Here is a 22,890-nt window from a genome sequence, read left to right as displayed (position 1 = left end):
GCCTTCCCGGCCGACTTGCTGGGACTGCGCCAGCGGGACACCTACTGGTTGTAGTCGCGGTTCCGGCAGCTTGGCCGCGAGGCTTAATTTCTTTACAATAAATATTAGTTCTGTGTGTCACGGCTGAATTACCTTTGGCACCAGTTGGTCCTGGAAATCCAATCCCTGGTGGTCCTTGATCACCCTTCTGTCCCGGAAAACCTGGTGATCCTGAGTCTCCTTGAAGACCTGGTAAACCTGGAGCGAAAAACATGATCTTGTCAAATGGATGGATTATTCACAACTGGTCTCTTTATTTGAACCATTCCCATTAACTTGTTACTAAACTAAATTGGAACAGTGAGGAATTAGGAAATGATTGTTATTGTTCACCTTGATGACCATCTCTACCAGGTTCTCCTTGTGGTCCAGGTACACCTTGCGGGCCAGGGGTGCTCACGCCTTGACCTGGTTCACCTTTTGCACCTGGTAGGTGTGAATTGCGCAGAATGAATTAATGATGCATGAGTGTCAGAATCCTGAAGCCATGAATAAACGCTATTTAAATAGGTTTCTTGACAACCTTTCAACATGATTGCGAGTGTCGATGTCTTACCAGGGGCTCCTGGTGATCCTGGGATACCAGCCCTTCCTTGACTCCCCTTGTCCCCAGTAAGCCCAGGCCGCCCATAGCCTGGCAGACCTGGGGGACCTCTCTCTCCCGGGGGACCTATAAGACCAGGGTCCCCAATCGCTCCGCGATCACCCTTTATGCCATCTTTACCCTAAAAGAAGGGTTGAGGTTTTTGAGCACATAAAATTACAAGGTACCATTTCTGTGCTCTCCTTGCTTGCTCTAATAGGTTATCTAAATTTCTCTAAAATAATACAATCTAGCATTACTTACAGGTTCTCCTTTGTGGCCAGGAACGCCAGGTTGGCCATCTCTCCCTGGGATTCCATCCAGACCTGGTTTTCCAGGTGAACCGCTTAGACCCGGATAGCCTTTATCTCCTTTCAGACCCGGAGCAATAAATATGTCTCCTGGCTCCCCAACCGCACCAGGAGCCCCAATCAAACCAGGACTGCCATTGATGCCCTTAAGACAGATTGAGTTAAGTTCAATTGAATTAGATCTACAGAAAATGAGCCTTGTTTCTAGAATATCTGTCGATGCTACTTACAGGTCTTCCAGGAGTTCCAGAGCGTCCAGACTGCCCCTTGTCTCCTTTGGCTCCAACTGGACCAGGTGGTCCTGAAGGCAAAATATACTTCAGGATACTGTCTGACCGGTGGATTATGGCAGTCTGGATGACCCAGTGATCTTTCCTACAGCATTACACCAATTCACTTACCCCGCTCTCCTTTAAGGCCCTGAGGGCCAGGTAATCCTGCAGGTCCGAACCCTTCACACAGGGTGCAAGTTTCTCCTTTATCACCTGTTTGGAATCACACAAACATACCTTATCGTAAATATAATGGATCATGAAACCCACAGATAGGAAGAAGGAATTTACCTTTCTGTCCCAATTCTCCTTGAAGCCCCGGAGGTCCAGGTGGTCCAGGAGCGCCTTTTGCATTGGTGCATTCATTGAGGTCAACTGAAAGCACATTATTAGGGTTGTTCCGACCATGTTTTTTTGCTCCCGATCCGATCCCGATCGTTTGAGTATCTGCCGATCCCGATATTTCCCGATCCGATTGCTTTGTTTTGCTCCCGATTCAATTCCAATCAGTATTTGTTTATTATGACAATAAATCCTCAAGATAGCATTTACATTATTAACATTGTTTCTGTGAGGGGGATCCACGGATAGAAAGACTTGTGACTGTATATTGTGACTAAATATTTCCATCTAGTGTATTTGTTGAGCTTTCAGTAAATGATATTCCAGCCATGCCCCAATGCATGATGTGAAGTGGAACAATGATGGGAAGTAAAACCATGACTGTGCGTCGTGCTACCAATGGATATATCTTCTCTGCTTTGAGAAATAACTTAAGGTGTTAAGACAAAGAGCAATTGCCACCTTGCTTCCCCACATACGTAGCTTCCCATGATATTTCTAATCATAGGGAGAGGGATTGCAAGGTTTTAGCCAATTGAAGAATGGCTCCAAAGGCTGCCAAAATTCACTCTCCTCATTTTGTGCTGCCTTTTCTCTCTCTATATAGGTAAAACGGCGTCATTACAGATTAAGCGTGACAATGAGTGAGAGGGTCATGCAGCGCATATATTAATAGTGTTAAATATTTTAACGTGACACATTTTTAATAAAATAATTGCCGCCATTACCGGGATATTTTTGATAACCCTGGCTTAACCCTAGATTAAAGACTCTGGATGAGTGTAACATATTATGTCTGTAACGTTAAATACAATTAGAGAACTAAATTAATAAATTATTTAATTAAAATGTATATATACAGTATATTAAAAAAAGGCATGGCCCATATTTTTTTGCCGATTCCGATACTTTGAAAATGACGTGATCGGACCCGATCGATCGGGACACCCATGAATCGGAAGGCTGATATGTCTGGATCTTAATATTTCAAAACCATCCATCTGTGGGAGCACTGTCTAAAGTTGAAACATACCAGGTAACCCTGGAGGTCCAGGTGGTCCATCTGCGCCCGGTTGCCCAGGGGGTCCAACCAGAGAATCTCCTTCAATACCCCTGTCTCCTTTCTGACCCACATCGCCCTTTTGACCAGTCTCTCCACGAGGGCCTTCAATGTAGCGTCCTGAACCCAAGAACCAGCTTGAGTTATGCAGTCTTTTGTGTTTGGTTCCAAAACAAAACATTTTATTGTCTTACCTGGTGGCCCTGGTTCTCCCTGAGGTCCAGGAAAACCTTTAGGAAAAGAGTAGGATGGAGACAAAACATCAGTCAAGGAGGCAAATACACTTTTCTTAATTTAGGAGAGAGAAATTTTCTGGAATTTTACCTTTTTCTCCTTGTGAACCAGGGACACCACGGGGACCAGGAGGGCCAGGGGCACCGCTTGCCTAGAAACCCCAATAGAAAGTTTTCTATTTGTTTCATTCATCTGACCCTAATATTCTCCTAAGTATGCTCTAACTGTACAGTAACAAAGTAAACCCCAAAACATACGTATCCAGGAGGTCCTCTTTCTCCTTTTTCACCCTGGAGACACAAAACAAAAGATAGTAAACACTTCAAATGAATATACAAAAATATCATGAGTGAATAAAAGTTAAATAGTTTACCGGCGGTCCACTGAATCCCGGAGGTCCAGGGTAGCCCTTTTCTCCCTGTGTGATAGAATTGATTTAATGGGGGGGAGGGGTTGTCATGAGGGATAGGGATGGTGATAAAGCCATCAATAATCCTAAACTTCCCACTAGTACCATGTATGATGGCGTGAGCAAAAAGGCTTGATAATTTGGCTATCTATTTATATGACCTCCTTATGATTGGAGCTCATTCGGCTAAATTTGCGTGGAAATAAATAAACACTGTTTTGATGAATGAACCCTAAATAGCACTTCAAATTAAAAATTGATGACTTTCATTTGACTTTAAGGATAGACATGCCCATCAAATTTCCTGCTAATCAGAAGCAGGGCGCTCATTTTGATTTTTTTCTAACTTTTCTCCATTTTTTTACAGGCTGATGGTGCCCCGTGAAGCTTCCAATCAAGTAGTCGTTCTTCTTATTGTGGAAACTAACTTTGAAGTCCAATTCCTTTATTTGCGAATTGACCATCTTGAAAATTGGTATGTGGCATGGGCTAGTATATAGCGATCCTCAGATTGCGATCATTACTATTATTATTATTATTATTTTTTTTTTTTTTTTTGGATCAGGGCTGATTAATTATATGTAGAATATTATTGTCTGTGTGTTCAAATTTAGCCAGTAGAAGGCAGCTTTTTTACCTTTCGCCCATCATCGCCTTCCTTGCCAGGTTTACCCTAAAAGGAAGCAAAAAAAAACAGTGAGTAAATACATCTAAATTTTTAATAACAATCCTTGTTCACCATTTATTGGAGAGGTGACTATTTTTGGTAATTAAAAAAACTTAGTCATGTAGGCCACAATTTTAACATTTACAGTGGGGAGAACAAGTATTTGATACACAGCCAATGGGAAAACCCATGTATATAGTATAGTATAGTATAGTATAGTATAGTATAGTATAGTATAGTATAGTATAGTATAGTATAGTATAGTATAGTATAGTATAGTATAGTATAGTATAGTATAGTACAACTGGGGTCTACATGACCAATAATTACTTTTTTTTTTTTTTACTATAAGGTGCATTTCAAATCCTTTATTTTCCCCCAAAATAATAATCCAGCACACCTAATTTATGAATTCCTCTTTTTATTTTTTATTTTTTATTTATTTATTTATTTTTTTTTTTTTTTTGGGGGGGGGGGTCTATATTACACTGCTACAGTAAAGTGTTGAAGACAATTCGTCATTCATCCAACCCAGAAATAAAACAAATGACAAATAGATTACTAAATAAAACAATAATTACAATCTTAAATTGATTAAGAGCAAATGACAAGTAATATAATGATGCACTAATGAGCTTTATAATATGTTGTGCCTTGTAGTCTGAAAAATACAGTATATATATTTTTTACTACCATGATTAATCATTCGTTTTTTTCTACAATTTGTTAAAAATAAATACAATTATATATTAATAAATGTTAATTAAAACAAAAATAAAATGATTAAAAACTGAAATAAACTCTGCTTATGCCCCCCAGCAACACACTTAAATTGATAATTTAGAAAAAGAATTCTTATCTAATTAGAGTTTTTTTTTAATTCAGTTTTTGGCTTTTAAGTTTAAAAAATGAATAAACCTTTTAAATAAATAAATATTTTTTAAAAATGCAGTTTTTTATGTAAGCTACTAAAAAATAGATTTAATTTTTTTTTTTTTTTATCAGAAAATATTCGGTACTTTTTACTCTCTTTTTTGTTGTTTTTAAATTTAAAACCTAAGATAAAATAAATTAAATTAACCTAAAAAATAAATACATAAAAGTTTTATAACTTTTTAAAAATTTAGAATAAATAAGATTAGTTCATATCAATTCATTGTCTGCCACTTACAACAATAGTCCAACTAATTTAAGTGCGAATACTGACTGTGAATGCTCATGTTTCAGTGCAATTGACGGTTCTAGATGTCTAATCCCTTTTGACTGGGAGGGGCCAATGATGTTCGATCGCCCCTCCCAGTCAAAATGGATCAGACGTCTCGCGCCGCCATTGGCAGCCAATGAGTTCAATGAGTGCTACATTAAGGGTTAATTTTTCTTCAAAATGATACTTGTATATGCAAGATTGTGTTTTTCTGTTACTTACAATTGGTCCTGGTGGGCCTGGATCACCCTTAACTCCATTCTGAGATATATCACAAATGCCCTGTAGAGCAAATCACATTAACAATTTGAATTTAAAAAAAATATGTCCAGTACACTTGATATGCTGATTTAAACAAAGATAGGATTAAGGATTCCAAAATCTCTTTTTTTTCTAGCACACCAGCTTTTTTCTTCACAGTTTAACTTCCTTGTTAATGTTACTGCTTGGACTCAAGTAGCCAAATTCTTGTGTGGAATAAACATTAATCATTGACTTCTTATTTTCCTATATGACAAGCACATAGTATGTTAAATACACTATTTTTCATATTCAAAACAGGTATCCTATATTTGAGAAAACATGACGTTACAGAAATCAGTTTTGGATCCACACCGAAAAATGAATTCAAAGCTGTGGGTGGACTGATCACAAATGTCTGGCCTATCACCTATTTTTGACAAGCCTAATTCGCCAATCCGTTTTTTTTTTTTCCACAAACAAAGGTGCAATTACTGTTGTTTTATAATAAAGCAATGAACAGTATCTGTGAAACAAGAAATCTTTTTTTGAAAGCGACCACAAGAAAACTCAATGCTTAAAAGTATATGATGGAGACACATGCAAAAAGTATTTTGAGGCAATGAAAAGGTAATGAAAGACCGCATAAAAGCACAAATAGTAAGTTATCGCCACTTTTAACAGATGAGCACATGTGTTGGACATCTCGCCGCGTAGAAGGAATTGCAGTAACCCGGTAGTATTCGTCGAGTGACAGTGACAATCTACTCTACGTCATCACCCCGAAGGTTCATAAAACATGGCGCCCTCCGTAAGTCAATACATTTACTAAATATTATAGATTTTTAATTAATAACATATTTTAGTAAAAGAGACAATTATGACTTATTAGAGCCTACAAGTCTTTAAGTCCGAGGTACCCTTTAATTCTTTGCCTGGCACTGACCATTGACTTCATTATGATATTGACGGGTCACATTCATCAGACACTGCGCCACGCCTTCAAGTAGGGCACTGTCCTACACTCCGCTTCAGTCAGTCAAAGTTGGTCGCAGTTATTCTCCAACGCCGGATTTAGGTTGAAAAAATACAAAAACTTTACCGCATACAAACAGGAACTATTGTCTCAGGAGTGATTTGTTCGAGTAGCTAAAAACGCACCTTTTTAGACCCGCCTTTCACACAGATTAGGATAGCCTGGTTTTATTTGCTTAAGGGTCTTTTTAATGTCTTTGGATTTTATCGGTTTCATTGTTTTATTTGTTGGACTTTTATCGCGATGCGGCGTCTTTGTTTTATTTTTTGTTTTATTTCTTGTTTAATTTTTCAAATGTCATTGTATAATATTTTCCTGCCTTTTATTTATCTTGAGCCATGTTTTGTTGTAAAGCACTTTGAGGGCCTTTCGGGTTTTGTAAAGGGCTATATAAATAAATTTGATTGATTGATTGATTGATTGAGTATTCAAGGTAATTATCATATTTTTCGTACCATGCATGCGTTTTGAAACGTTGTGAAAAAAATCAGTGGAAGAAACAGCATTGGCGTCCTAATTCGCAATACTTACGTAAAAGAAATGCTAACTTCCCATTTTTGTTTTGCTTTTATGGTAAATGGTGTTATACTTATATAGCGCTTTTCCACCTTTCAAGGCGCTCAAAGCACTTTACACTGTCGGTGACACAGCACAAGGAGCAATGTGGGGTTCAGTATCTTGCTTAAGGAGACTTGAACACACAACCTCTGGTTTGGGGGACAACTACTCTACCACTGAGCCACGCCACCCCACACATTTTATCCAATAATCGAGACTGTTTTACGTGCATATCTATAAAGAATTCAGGGATTTAAGTATTTATTCCCAAAAACTTCAACTTAAAAAGCTCTTTGTTGTGATTGGGCATCGCCACAGTGGCTTAAAGACTAGCGGAACATTTGACATATTTACGTAAAATAAATGCTAACTGCCCGTTTTTGTTTTTTATTTTTTTGCTTTCAACCAAAAATTGAGACTGTTTTACGTCCATATCTATAAAGAATTCAGGGATTTAAGCATTTATTCCCAAAAATTACAACATAAAAAGCTCTTTGTGGTGATAAGGCGGCGCCACAGTGGCTTAAAGACTACCAGCACATTTGACATATTTACGCAAAATAAATGCTAACTGCCCGTTTTTGTTGTTGTTTTTTTTTTTGTTGTTTTTGTTTTTTTTGCTTTTAACCAAGAATCGAGACTGTTCTACGTCCATATCTATAAAAAAATTCAGGGATTTAGGCATTTATTCACAAGAATTTTCATTGTAAAAAGCTCTTTGTATTTCCACTCGGTCCGCTTTGACGGAGATTGGCCCCCTATTAGTCGGCCCCGCATCCCGTGTCCCGTCAATATCATTATTAAGTCTATGCACTGACAATGATAAATGTCAAATTCTTTCAAACTTGGAGCCTCTGCAGTGAATTTCAGTCCCAATGACTTAATATTCTCTTTGATATCTACGTAAATGGTACATGACTTCAAAGAGTAAGATTATCTCACTTTCTCTCCTTTCTCTCCTGGAAATCCTCGGTGTCCCTTTGGAGGAAAAAAACATACATGGTAAGAAGGTAAACAGAAATTTCACGCTACAACTTTCAAAGAGATGAGAAAGTAAGCACCGGTGGTCCGATGAATTCAGTGCCAGGACCCTCTACACCTGGCGAAGGCGGTCCGGGAGGACCTGGTGGGCCTCGGAAGCCTCTCTCACCCTAACCAGAAACAATTGACATTGAACATTGCTTTAAGTACACCGAATGAGCTCATTTTTATAAATTATTAATCAGTATTGTATTTTTAATGTTATTGCTATTGTAAATTTCTGGTTGCGAGTACAATTCAAACATAATAGAAAATATATATTTTTTTAAACTAATTAGCTTCAATTGACATCCAATCTATTTGAAGTGGATTTCTTATGGATTTGACATCTACTAGTGACATAATAATAATAATAATAATAATAATAATTTCAATTCACAGCAGACAAATATTTGAAACAATATTTGTATTATTAATTTTACACATTTAATAAGACAAAATATTTGTCTACAACAGTATGTCCTAGGTGTGATGTTTAAATCAATACCCATGAATAAATATATAAAACATATACAACACATTATGAATGTATTGAATAGAGACTTTCTAGTTGTAGATCATTAAAATAAAAATAATGGGATCATTTCTGACCTTATCTCCTTTCTCACTCTCAAAGGACAGCTTGTCATCCTGTCAGCGAGTTCAAATAAAATGTGTCAAATATACTGTAGCTCAAATCATGAATCAGTGAGGATGACACTTTTACCTTTTCTCCAGGGGGGCCTGGTGGTCCAACATCACCCTGTCAAATACATAATATTAGTATCAATTAGACATTTTGCTGGATTTAAAAATGCTCCTGTTGAGATGACTCACTTTGGGTCCAACGTAGCCCCGAGGTCCTGGAGGACCAATAGGCCCGGGTGCTCCAGGGGAACCCTGGGTAAAAAAATCCCTTATTAACACTTCCTCATTCAGATGTTTGAATGTACTCACACAAGATACGCACAGGAAGTCCAGGAGTGCCCGGGAAGCCTCTGTCTCCTTTCAGAGGAATAACACCAATCACACCACCAGCATCACCCTGAAAAAGTCCAAATGTTCAAGAAAACCATGTTTAACATGTTGAAATGAAACCTTAGTATCATTCAAGCAGACCTTCATTCCAGGAAGCCCTGGAATGCCCTGAAACAAACAGGAAGAGATATTATTATTATTATATATTGGTTGACATATTCATAAACATGTAATATTAAGTGAGTGCTTACTTACAGGAGGTCCTTGAACACCATCAAAACCGGGAATGCCATCTCTTCCTCTGTCCCCCTAAACACACACACAAACAAAATAAATTCATCAGATGGGGAAAGCTAATTAGATTATTCACTTCCATTGTTTCGATCGACGTCCAATGCATTCAAAGGATTGGACATCAATCACCATCAATGGCAGTGAATGCGTTATTAAAAATGAAATAAATAAAGGTATAATACTGGTAACACTGAGATGATTGCGATTAATCATTAAGATTGTTTGGTCAATTGCATTTTTTTTCCTTAGACCAGCCCTAATCTACATATTTTTACTTAATCAATATAAAATAAATACCACTACAATATGGGTAACACTGCGATTAATCCTGATTAATATGGAGGACGAGGAGTGCAAAAATTAAACAGATAAATACACAATGAAATAAATTATTAAATGTGTCATTAAAATGCTATTATTTCAATATTTATTTATTTATTTATGTCAATAATTATTTCAAATTTTATTCATTTATTTCAACATTTATCCTAATATATATTTATTTATTTTAACATTTATTTATTTATTCCAAAATACATTTCAATGTTGAAATAAATAAATAAATATTTTTTAAATATATAAATTTTAAAAACTTAAAACACACTAAATATATACATTTATAAAATAATAGTATAATAAATATACTATATAAAAATAATATATAAATAACAACAGTATAATAATATTAATTACATATATTGATATAATAATATAACATAATAATATATAAATATATACATTTAATATAAATTTATAAATTTATTTATTCCAATATACATTTGAATGTTGAAATAAATAAATATGTAATGAAATAAGTAAATTTTGAAAGAAACAAATGTATATTGGAATAAGTTTTTAAAAGTTGAAATAAATAAACAAAAATGGAAAGAAATGTTGAAACAATTAAATAAAAACTGAAATAATCAAATAAAATTTGAAATAAATAAATGTAAATTGAAATGAATAAAAAGTGAAATATATAAATAAAAATCGAAATAAATGAATAAATATTTAAATGAATACATATTGAAATATAAGCATTTTAATGACACATTTAATAATTTATTTCATTGTGTATTTATTTGTTTTATTTATTTATTTATACAAATAAAATAAACACTGTTACTACACTGTTAATCATAGTTAATCGCGTGGCTCTTGTACAATTAATCATGATTGCATTATTAGAAATCACCACCCTGGCCTATTTTCTATATATTGTTATTTAACTCATTGGCTGCCATTGACGACCATCGGCGTCCAATCCATTTGATCTGGATCTTTCGCTGCCATCCCTCCCAGTTCAAATTGATTGGACTTTGATTGCTGTCAATTGCAGCAAAATTGTTCAACCATGGTATTGTAAATGGTGTTATACTTATATAGCGCTTTTCCACCTTTCAAGGCACTGAAAGCGCTTTACACTACGCCATCTACCTACAGGTGACGCAGCACCAGGAGCAATGTGGGGTTCAGTATCTTGCTCAAGGATACTTAGGCGAGTTCATCAGGGCAGAGAATTGAACCCACAACCTCTGGGTTGGGGGGGACAACTACTCTACCACTGAGCCACGCCATCCCCATTATATTATATTATATTATATTATATTATATTATATTATATTATATTATATTATATTATATTATATTATATTATATTATATTATATTATATTATATTATATTATATTATATTATATTATATTATATTATATTATTTGACATCACATCTCACTATACTATACTATACTATACTATACTATACTATACTATACTATACTATACCATACCATACTATACTAAACTGTAATTTGTTCAAAATGACAAAGGTGGAAAAAGTGTATCCATGTGTAACATTTGCCACATTGTTTATTGTACGTATTGTATTTGATATCCATCTTTTATTGATGTATTGGGAAAATTTGCTTGGTAAAATAACAATTTTCAGATCACTCGCAAACGCAAAAGGTCATTGGTGAAAAGTTGGCAATTCAAATACATGTCTCTTACTTTCGTCCCATTGCATCCTGGGATACCTGGAGCACCAGCTGGACCATCGTTTCCATTGATTCCCTGGAAAGAGATGACCAAAGTGAGCAGCCATTTTCCCACTTACAAAGATAAACCAAACGCTATTTACAGGTAATCCTGGAATTCCTGGATGACCTGGAAGACCAGGAGGGCCCTGCAAGTAGAGAACAGCACCAACATGACTTTACATTGTAACTTTTTTTAGCACAAAAGTCTATTTTTCTCCTAAATGCTTACTCGGACTCCTTTATTTCCAGGAGCGCCAAATTGTCCTGGCTCTCCCTGAAAAGAATATGCACATATAAATGATTAGCAAGAACATTATTACAATCATTATGTTGTAGAGACAATATGAAATGTGTAATATGTGTTTGTATATGCTGACCTTGGGCCCAATTGGTCCGATCGGCCCCTCATTTCCTTGAATTCCTGGAAAACCCATATTACCTTGAAGACCAGGGAGTCCACGTTCACCCTAAAATAGTAATGAATGATCACATTTCGGTGCCACTGATGGCCGATACAAGCAAGCATAAATTGAAAGTGAAATAGAATGGAAAAGATAAGCCTGTTTTTGTTCCACATTGGACAAGTGCATGTCTGAAATATCAATGCATCACTTTACAACAAAAGTATTTAATATGTAAACCTAAAATTTGTTTAACATATATAAACTTATAATACTATAAATTAATTTGGCATCAGAAATATAAATATTTAAAATAAATTACAGAGGAAGATATGAATGAAATACAATTAAAAAATAATCAATATTCATATTTTGAACATGTTTATTCCACTCTGTATTTTTAGGCTTATTATACATCTAAATGTTCCTTACGCTTATAGTCTAAATATGGTTACCGCGCATATAAAATGATAACAAATAATAAAATGAAACATATATACAGTGTGTATATATATATATATATATATATATATATATATATATATATATATATATATATATATATATATATATTAGGACTGTCAAAATTATCGCGTTAACGGGCGTTAATTATTTTTTTTAATTAATCACGTTAAAATATTTGACGCAATTAACGCACTAGGCCCGCTCAGACAGATTTAAATGTCAGTACAGTGAAAGGCCAACTTGTTAATTGTGTTTTATGGAGTTTTTCCGCCCTCTGCTGGCGCTTGGGTGTGACTTGCATATGTTATGTGGCGTAATGTCGCCCTCTGCTGGCGATTCAGTGCAGCTGATTATTTGGGTTTCGGCGCGCTTTTCTGACGTCATTATATGTCGACGCGAACCTACACTAATAGACAGTGCTATTCAGACCAGCTAACGTCCGCATCCAGTATTCAGTGGCAGTTCTCATAGCCCCATCACACTGTTTGTGTCTAATACATGCATCGCTTGTGAGTTATATTCCTCCTTTGTTTATATTCATGAGCATTAGATAGGTATTGATGATGTGTATTTGAGTTTGTTCACATATATGGTGAAATGCAGTTACATTGTTAGATGCTTGTGAGCTAATTAGCTAGTGCTACTGCTCAAATGGACACGTGTGTATACATTTTATATTATTTTGTGATTTATGCAAGTTATTGACACTTTTTACAAAAATGCAAGAAACGTGCTCCTGTCAAAAAGAGATGACTTCAGTAAAGCCCATGCAACTTTGCCACACCGTCTAATTTCTTTTTGGAACTTATGTTCGCTATCTGTCAATTTGTGTACTCACACACATTGAGGACAGAATAGGGCTACTAGTTTATTTTTTGATTGAAAATTTTACAAATTTTATTAAAACGAAAACATGAAGAGGCGTTTTAATATAACATTTCTATAACTTGTACTAATATTCATCTTTTAAGAACTACAAGTCTTTCTATTCATGGATCCCTTTAACAGAATGTTAATAATGTTAATGCCATCTTGATTTATTGTTATAATAAACAAATACAGTCCTTATGTACCGTATGTTGAATGTATATATCCATCTTGTCTTATCTTTCCATTCCAACAATAATTTACAGAAAAATAAGGCATATTTTATAGATGGTTTGAATTGCGATTAATTGCGATTAATTACGATTAATTAATTTTTAAGCTGTAATTAACTCGATTAAAAATTTTAATCGTTTGACAGCCCTAATATATATATATATATATATATATATATATATATATATATATATATATATATATATATATATATATAAATATATATATATATATATATATATATACACATATAAAAATGAAAGTTTATTTAGATGCATACATTTAGATTCCATGTATATAAGATATATACAAAATATATAAGTAATACATATAGAGATATGGCGGAAAACTCAGAAAAGGCTGAAAAAGCAGTTTCTGCTTTTGCACTCCTCTTTAAAATAAACTACTGTATTTTAAGCCAAAAGAACTGTTGTGTTTGATTGAACAATTTGTCTCTATGCTGCCATAGTAGTTTCATGGCGCATTAAACCCCCAAACTATTTTTAATTTGTCCATTTTACCCTGGAGACCCCTGTTTACAGACACCGCGCAACCGCTTTTGTTTCAACCCAGCCAATAAAAGGAGGTACAGCAAGAAATTAAATTAATTATTCAAAATGTCTATAATTTTTAGCTTACAATAATTAAATGATGTCTAATATTTGGTTTAAAAAACACAACTTTAAACAATTATTCACTTGCATATTTCAAAGTTTTAAACAAATTCGTCACAATGAAAAAAATAGTGTCTGTAATTAGGTCACGGATATCTACCTCATAGCTATTGCTTAATTGTATTTTTTCTCTCTCTCTCTCTCTCTCTCTCTCTCTCTCTCTCTCGCATTTTCCCCCAATATTTTATATGATAAATAACCGATCCAAACAGAGAAAAAAAAAACATTTAAAAGAGTAAATTCTTGAAAGGGAAAATCTCGTCCACTCCTCGATGTCTGCGATTTCTGCATTGCGACCCTTGTTGTATTATTGTGCTTCAGCCATAAAATACCCAAAAAGTCCGGCTGTGGCCATTCACAGCTATGTCTTGACACCCGGTGAGACATGCTACACTGAGTTTTTGGATCAAAACAAGGTAAGTACGCGATATTATCCTGTTAACATCATGGTGTCTTTAATTATGCTCTCACCTCGAGTTAGGGTTTAGGTCCCCCCCCCCAAAATTTTTTTTTAAATGCCCTTCTGTTCAAATGTTTTCCTCCCCCAGAAAATTGAGATTTTAAGCTTTACAATGATGTATCACACATGCATATGGGACAATTTTGGAATTTGACCAAATTGGGGGTCTCAGTGCGAAACTTCAAGTCACTTGAGTGTCTTCCGCCATAGATGCACACAAGTGTGTAGTAATATTAGTACTGTATATCATGTTTTTTTATATATATATATATTTTAAACAGTTAAATAATGGACAATATACACCGACAAATGTTGATCAGATCTATATTAGAGGTCTTGTCAAAATTTTTGCACCCCCAAAAAATGTTTTTATTTCTATGTTACTGTGAGACCATTAAACATTTAAGGAATACAGTAGGTATTACAGTAGTATCAAGGGGGGAGCTAGCGAAAGCGAGATTTGTGTGTATTTTCACTATTTACCACTAGAGGGAAGCATTGTATAAAATGCAGCTTTCGGTGCGTGGATGCGGAGTTTTCGTCTTTAGATAAAGCTATACTTATAGCTGAACAAAATGTTGTAAAAACGTACTCTTATTTGGAGCAAAATCAACTCCCACATCACTTAGCACCTGATTTTCTGCTAAATGCTATTTTCAGTATCACTCATGCATGCAGTTGCCTCAACAGCTTGTTGTTGAGCAACATTGGATACTGAAAGCATGCTCAGGGGAGATTTCAGCAAACATCTTTAGAAACTTAGTGGACCACGCCAGTCACCTGTTGTTGTTATTGTCAAACATTTAGAACATGGGTGTCAAACTCATCTTTGTCACGCGCCACATCAAAGTTAGGGTTTCCTTCGGAGAGCTATGTCAGCCAACCCATATAAATATTTAACTAATTTGGCTGCCATTGACGACCCCCAACGTCCATTTTGATTGATTGTGAGAAGGTTCGCTGCCACTCTTCCCGGTCAAAATGGATTAGACGTGTAGCACTGTCAATGACAGTCAAACTAGCGGTGCCACGATTAAATGACTAATCAAGAAATAAATCAATTAGCAAATGAATCAACAACTATTTTAATAGTTAAATCATTTGCAGGGGTCGGCAACCCAAAATGTTGAAAGAGCCAAATTGGAGCAAAATAAAACAAATGGGTCTGGAGCCGCAAAAAAAAAATTGAAAGTCTTATATAATCCTTATATTGAAGGCAACACATGATGCATGTGTCTATATTAGCCTAATATCAAAATGACTAAATTGGCTTCGAATACAGCCTTCATGATTGCTGTATTTTCCGCACCTGAAAGCCTTAAATTTTCTCAAAAGCCAACAGTGCGCCTTATAATCGGATGTGCCTTGCATATGGATCAATATTAGTTAATCATGGAATGACATTCCATTTAGCTCAGCTCCATCTTGTGGATGCATAACACAACGCCAACCACTATACTACTACTACTGCGCCTTATAATACAGTGCCCGCTATATATGAAAACAGTTTTAAAATAGGACATTCTTTGAAGTCGCGCCTTATATTCTGATGTGCTTTACTGGACTGTCTCAGGAAATTAGAATACACAATATTCTAATTTTTTGAGACAGTCCTGTATATATACACAGGACTGTCTCAAAAAATTAGAATATTGTGTATTCTAATTTCCCGAGACAGTCCAGTATAGTGCAGAAAATACAGTAAATGTTTATTTTCCCTGCAGTGAATCCTATAGAGAATGATGCACCAAATGACTACTCTGTTGCCTCAAGTTCAACTTCATTACAATATTAATGAATTAGAAGAATCTTTAGGTCAAGTTTTTCCTCCCACAAAAAAACATTAAAATTAAAAACATATTTCCCTACCCCATCTTTTTCCATTAACAAATATTTTTGAAAAAGCTCCAGGGAGCCACTGGGACTAAAGAGCCACATGCGGCTCTGGGGCTGCGGGTTGCTGACCCCCGGTTTTAGACATTGTTGTACTCAAAATTGTCCAAATCCTCCTTTTGGGCCCTATAAATATTTTTTGTTTGTTTGTTTGTTTGTTTGTTTGTTTGTTTTTTCTTTTTTTGGTTTTGAAATTTCTTTTTCACTTATTTACTTTTTTTTTTTTAACAAAGCAAAACGTGGGTAACTGTAGACATGTAAACATGATATTTTTGTTAATTGATTTTTTTATTTTAGGATTCAATTATTTAAAACAAAGGGGAAAAAACGGTAATTAGTTGTTGTTGTTGTGTTGTTGTTAAAAAAGAAGGGGGGGGGGACTAATTTTTCTCAGATATCTTGACACCTCCATCTTCCATATAGGACCAAAGAAATTTCGTATATAATTTTTTTTTTGTGAGAAAAAAAAAAAAAAAATTCGATTTGATGATTTATTTATATGATTTATAACTTTTGAGCATCACAAAAAAAAATGTAGCGGGCCAGATCTGACCCCTGTTCCGCCAGTTTGACACCTGTTTTTTTTTTTTGTTTGTTTGGTGACTGACACACATCCATAGTTAGTCCCAATGAGTGAACATTCACTGTAGAACTCTTTCATATCAGCATACAAGGGCAAGAGGCTGAACTGAGCAGAAAAATGCATGAAATTGCAGTAAACTCAGCCAGCGTGATAAGAGTTGTTTTTTTTTTTTTTTACCTTGACTCCTTTAACACCGCTGCAGTCACATTTTCCACATGATGCCCCACAGCCCTAAGAAAAAAAAAACAAAAAGAAAGGTTACTGTTGTGCCTTATTTAGTGTTAGCTTGTTTTCACTACCAATAAGAGTCAGTGAATTCATAGTCAACTTTGTTGAAAAAATGATTACCGTATTGGCCCGAATATAAATAAAGCCCTGATTATAAGACGACCCCTTCTTTTTCAAGACTCAAGTTTTTTTTTAAAATAAGTTTTGAACACCAAATTAATTTTTATACAGAAAATAATTACAGTACATCTGAAACAAATGATTATAACAATATATTTGAGAGAAAAAGCCTGTTATTTTGCCTCATTCAAATCTTAATATCTGAACATTTAAATATGTAAACTAAAGTGCAATCACATTCGTAAATGAATGGCTTCTGGTTTTTGACATGTAAATAAATCAATCTATTGTGATAAAACACCAAAACTGCAATAACTGCATTAACCATCAAATTGATGTCTAACTGTAACTGTAGTCTTGAAACAAATCTGAATAAGGAAAAACATAAATAATAAATAATAAAATAATGCAAACTGGTTTAACTAAAAAGAGTAGCTGAGATCTGTCATGACAGAACATCACTTCAATGATATCTGGCGCCATCTAGTGTCGTGAATGGGTATAATGTCTAGATCGCGAATATAAGACAACCCCCTCTTTTTCAGTGTTATTTCAATGCAAAAAAGACCGTCTTATATTCGGGCCAATACAGTAAATAGAAATTAAACTTGCAGTACTAGTTCAAGATGTAAAAAAGATATTTGATACATGACCAAAATCATCAATCATTATTATTATACTGTATCCAGTAGAGATGCCCCGATCGATCGGGCCGATCACATCATTTTCAAAGTATCGGAATCGGCAAAAAAATATCGGCCATGCCTTTTTTTAATATATATTTTAATTAAATTGTTTTCTAATTGTATTTAACGTTACAGACATAATATGTTACACTCATCCAGAGTCTTTAGGCTTAAGGTAGGGTTATCAAATTTATCCCGATAACGGCGGTAATTAATTTTTTGAAAAAATATATCACGTTAAAATATTTAATGCAATTAATGCATGCGCTGCACGACCCACTCACGCATTGTCGCGCTCAATCTGTAATGCCGCTGTTTTACCTATAGCGAGAGATAAAGGCAGCGTAAAATGAGTGGAGTGAATTTTGGCAGCCTTTGGAGCCTTCTTTTAATTGGCTAAAGCCTTACAATCCCTCTCCCTACGATTAGTAATATCATGGGATGCAATGTGGGGAAGCAGGGTAGCAATTGGTCTTTTTTTAACACCTTAAGTTGTTTCCCAACGCAGAGAAGATATATCAATTGGTAGCACTAAGCACAGTCATGGTTCCACTTCCCATCATGCATTTGGGCATGGCTACAGTATCATTTACTGAAAGCTCAACAAATACACTAGATGGCAATATTTAGTCACAATATACAAAGTCACAAGTCTTTCTATCCGTGGATCCCTCTCACAGAAAGAATGTTAATAATGTAAATGTCATCTTGAGGATTTATTGTCATAATAAACAAATACAGTACTTATGTACTGTATGTTGAATGTATATATTCGTCCGAGTTTTATTCTTTTTTTTCTTAATGCATTGCCAAAATGTATATGATCGGGAAAAATTATCGGGAATGATTGGAATTGAATCGGGAGCAAAAAAAAGCAATCGGATCGGGAAATATCGGGATCGGCAGATACTCAAACTAAAACGATCGGATCGGGAGCAAAAAAACATGATCGGAACAACCCTAGTATCCAGTATACCATAACTATCACACATACAGTATAGAGAGACAGATGAAAAAACTCAAGAGTTGGTGGCGTTAGTAACCAACGGTTTGCTTAATACCAAACCCATATTACCATAGCTATGAATAATGACACTCAAAATAAAAGTACAGTACATATTATTGTTTTTTTAATATGCAGTTTATTTACTGCATCGTTTTGAAACACTAACCCGTTTTGAGCAATTTCAAAGTACACACCCTATTTGCTCCAATATTATGTACATCAAATGGCACCGACACAAAATGTCCGACAAATGATAACGGCCATCTCTAGTGATCACAGCGCACATTGCGCATCTAGCTCTCTGTAGATATGTGGGATATCAATGCAGTGTACAGTTTTATACTGGTGAAAGAACAGGACAGGCAAAAAAAATAGTGGGTGAAAAGCAAGCCCAGTTATGGTGAAGTCTGAGATTTTAAACATTCCTGTAAATATGATGTGATTTATGATAAATGTCTCTCATCACACTTGACCACGTCAGGCGAAACATGAACGCAAGGGGTCCCACTAAAACCCCCCTCCACAACTTCCTCTCCTCTGGGGTCTGGAGAGGCCTTTTTTTTCTTAACCCCCCTTGATGGTGCAGCTGTTTCTAGACTCACGTGCCAGGCGTCCAGCCAGAATTCTCCCTGTCAGGGGGTTTGCGGTGCCGGTCTGGACATGCTCGGCCACTCTCGTTCTCACAGCGGCAACAAAGGAATAAGTCGGCTCTATTAACTCATTGGCTGTCCAATCCATTTGGACTGGGAAGAGCCCAGTCCAAATGGATTGGACGTCTATTTAACAAAGTGTATCTGTGCTAAAACATGAGCCACACATGTGCATCATTGTGAATATAATCAACAGGAAGTGACCTGGAAAATGCCACAAAAGCAACTGGAAGCAACCTGAAATCAAATGAAAATGACCTGGAATAGCGCAAAAGCAACAGGAAGTGACCCAAAATCAATAAGTAACCTGGAATTACCCCAGAATCTACAGGAAGTGACCTGCAAATGCCCCAAAAGGAACATGAAGTGACACAGGAATTACTGGTGCACGATATTTATTGGTCCGATAATTATCGGTCCAATAATAGGAATTATGACGTCGTTCCGATAAATCCAATAACATTTATAACAGGACCGATAATATGTACTGTTCTGGCTTTACAGTTTCTATTATGGGAAATCAGTTGACCATTTGCAGGCCATTGCTCCCACCTGCTGGTCAGAATAATTCACTGCATCTATTTTTTGTTACAGTAGTTTGGTTCAATCACTTACACATTGCGGTGCCTAGCGGCAGCATTGACAATCATGAATGCTTTCTGTTTCGTTTCCACCTCGGAAATATATGTAAATATTTTATGTTTACTATACATATGGATGTGCAATATATGTTTACTTCTGTGGTGAAGGGTATTATGTACAGAACTTCATAAGTTGTGTTATAGAAGCCAGCCAATGCTTTAGTAGCTCAAGCTAGTGTGCTATGCTATACATATAATAGTTGTGTATATAAGTTTATTGTGCAGTTTGTTGTATATTGAGTATTGAATATGTGTATTTTTCTGTTGTACTTTCACAATATTAAGACGAGTGTCTTCCCATAAAAGCAAGGAAAGACCAAGCCTTGTGGTTTATGGAAGTGCATTCCTTCTTAGCTGGCTGTCTTGCAGTGCAGAAGTTAACCGCACTGTTTTGTTCATGTCATTATAAAAAAACTGATGAGATCAAAGGCAAATCTATGCTGAATCCACCACTAGATTTTTTAATTGTTTTTTTTTAAACCTCCAGGTGTTCAAAAACTCAGGTTATACATTTTAAAAATTACATATTTATTATCGGTTACCGATATCGGTATCGGCTTTGAGGAGCAGGAAGTTATCGATATCGGTATCGGTTTCAAAAAATGGATATTGTGCACCCCTAACAGGAATGCCCAAAAATCAACCAGAAGTGACAAGGAATTGTACCAAAAGCAACCAGAACTGATGCAAAAAATACAGGAAATGCCTCAAAATCAATTGGACGTGAGCTTGAAATGCTCCAAAAGAAACCGTGACCCAAAATCAGAAGGAAGTGACCAAGAAAAGCCCCAAAACTAATAGGAAGTGACTCAAATCCAATAGGAAGTAACCTGGAAATGCCCCAAAACAACAAGTCGTGACCTCTAAGGACACAGGGAGTGAGCTGAAATGAACAGGAAATGACTTTGGAATCGACGAGAAGTGACCACGAAATGACCCAAAATCAAGAGGACAACATCCATTTTCTCACAAAACAACAACTTATCGTCCAAAAATATGGTAGTTATTAATTTATGCTTTTAAAGGGAACCACAGATAGAAACACTTGTTGTTCTCAAAAGATCAACGTTATCATGACTTAAAATAATTTTATAATAATAATTGATAATAAAACTCCTCTTGATATTTTCATTTTTATACAATTTGTAAAAATAGTTTTATAACTTGTAGGTCTTCATTGTTGTTCATGTTGCAGGGCGTTGACGTTACTGGGTGAAGCGACTCTACCGACATAACCATGTCATCTGTTCAGCCCTTTCAATTTGAACCCGAGAGGAACATTAATGAGCATGACAGCACTGTTGATATTTCACAAAACAAGCTGCAAAAGAAAAATGAACAGGAAAGACGGGATGAGACAAGACAAGAGTAGCACGAAACCTGTGCTCTGCCAAAATGGCCTACACTGGCGAAACGTCCTACAAGGGGCGAATTTAACACCCAAATTACTACCGTGTGCTTTCAGCTTGTTTTGTTTAGATGCATACAGACAGAACATACTAAAGATGCCTTAAGAAAATACTATAATGTAGTAATAACAAATATGGGTGGTTTAAATACGCTACGTGACTTATGTGATCAACAGATCAACAATCTGCTTTAAAGCTACCACAAGAAAACATAATGCTTAATGGTATAAAAGGGAAACACATGCAAAAAGTATTTTGAGGCAATGAAAAGAGAATAAAAGACTCAATAAGCTAGGGCTGTCAAACGATTAAAATTTTTAATCGAGTTAATTTAAGTTTAAAAATGAATTAATCTTAATTAGTCGCAATTCAAACCATCTATAAAATATGCCATATTTTTCTGTAAATTATTGTTGGAATGGAAAGATAAGAAACAAGACAGATATATACATTCAACATACAGTACATAAGTACTGTATTTGTTTATTCTAACAATAAATCAACAAGATGGCATTAACATTATTAACATTCTGTTAAAACGATCCATGGATAGAAAGACTTGTAGTTCTTAAAAGATGAATGTTAGTACAAGTTATAGAAATTTTATATTAAAACCCCTCTTAATGTTTTCATTTTAATAACATTTGTAAAATTTTCAATCAAAAATAAATTAGCAGCTCGCCATTGTTGATGTCAATAATTACACAATGCTCATGGGTGCTGAAACCCATAAAATCAGTCGCACCCAAGCGCCAGCAGAGGGTGACAAAACACCAAAAAACACAAGTCACAAGTGGACATTACACTGTGCTGTCATTTTAATCTGTTTGAGCGGGACATGTGCGTTAAATGCGTCAAATATTTTAACGTGATTAATTTAAAAAATTAATTACCGCCCGTTAACGCGATAATTTTGACAGCCCTACTAAGAACACAAATAGTAAGTAGTCGCCGCTTTTAACCAAATTGCGCATGTGTTGGACCTCTCGCCGCATAGAAGGAATAGCAGAACACCGGTAGTGTTCGTCTAGTCACAGTGACAAACTACGTCATCACCCTGAACGTCCATTGCGCACATAAAAAATGGCACCCTCCGTAGGTCAAAACATGCACTAAATATTATAGATTTTTAAATCAATGGCAATATTTTATGTGTTTCATATAACATTTTAGTAAAAGAGAACAATTATTGCTTATTAAAGCCTACAAGTCTTGAAGTAGTAGTGTATAGTGTGTGTGTGTGTGTATATATATATATATATATATATATATATATATATATATATAT

The 22,890-nt window shown here is 35.3% G+C and overlaps 1 protein-coding gene across 1 annotated transcript in view; it reads right to left on the bottom strand.

Moving 5' to 3' along the window:
- col4a1 (collagen, type IV, alpha 1) overlaps positions 1 to 22,890 on the bottom strand; it is a 119,410-nt gene that overhangs the window by 57,461 nt on the left and 39,059 nt on the right. The window contains exons 2-28 of the mRNA XM_057852162.1: positions 17,040 to 17,093; positions 11,663 to 11,752; positions 11,515 to 11,559; positions 11,387 to 11,431; positions 11,257 to 11,319; positions 9,209 to 9,262; positions 9,095 to 9,121; positions 8,946 to 9,020; positions 8,813 to 8,875; positions 8,703 to 8,738; positions 8,588 to 8,626; positions 8,017 to 8,106; positions 7,898 to 7,933; positions 5,344 to 5,403; positions 3,888 to 3,923; positions 3,215 to 3,259; positions 3,099 to 3,131; positions 2,932 to 2,992; positions 2,802 to 2,837; positions 2,581 to 2,727; positions 1,497 to 1,580; positions 1,335 to 1,418; positions 1,164 to 1,234; positions 887 to 1,078; positions 596 to 764; positions 373 to 465; positions 133 to 237 (exon numbers count right to left, since the gene is read on the bottom strand). Of these exons, the coding sequence (XP_057708145.1) occupies positions 133 to 237; positions 373 to 465; positions 596 to 764; positions 887 to 1,078; positions 1,164 to 1,234; positions 1,335 to 1,418; positions 1,497 to 1,580; positions 2,581 to 2,727; positions 2,802 to 2,837; positions 2,932 to 2,992; positions 3,099 to 3,131; positions 3,215 to 3,259; positions 3,888 to 3,923; positions 5,344 to 5,403; positions 7,898 to 7,933; positions 8,017 to 8,106; positions 8,588 to 8,626; positions 8,703 to 8,738; positions 8,813 to 8,875; positions 8,946 to 9,020; positions 9,095 to 9,121; positions 9,209 to 9,262; positions 11,257 to 11,319; positions 11,387 to 11,431; positions 11,515 to 11,559; positions 11,663 to 11,752; positions 17,040 to 17,093 (1,933 nt within the window). The remainder of the gene's footprint in view (positions 1 to 132; positions 238 to 372; positions 466 to 595; positions 765 to 886; positions 1,079 to 1,163; positions 1,235 to 1,334; positions 1,419 to 1,496; positions 1,581 to 2,580; positions 2,728 to 2,801; positions 2,838 to 2,931; positions 2,993 to 3,098; positions 3,132 to 3,214; positions 3,260 to 3,887; positions 3,924 to 5,343; positions 5,404 to 7,897; positions 7,934 to 8,016; positions 8,107 to 8,587; positions 8,627 to 8,702; positions 8,739 to 8,812; positions 8,876 to 8,945; positions 9,021 to 9,094; positions 9,122 to 9,208; positions 9,263 to 11,256; positions 11,320 to 11,386; positions 11,432 to 11,514; positions 11,560 to 11,662; positions 11,753 to 17,039; positions 17,094 to 22,890) is intronic.

The sequence above is a fragment of the Corythoichthys intestinalis genome, chromosome 12 (assembly GCF_030265065.1).
Source record: "Corythoichthys intestinalis isolate RoL2023-P3 chromosome 12, ASM3026506v1, whole genome shotgun sequence".
Taxonomy (NCBI): domain Eukaryota; kingdom Metazoa; phylum Chordata; class Actinopteri; order Syngnathiformes; family Syngnathidae; genus Corythoichthys; species Corythoichthys intestinalis.
The sequence above is the reverse complement of the archived record's forward strand: the minus strand, read 5'-3'. Positions and strand labels throughout refer to the sequence as shown.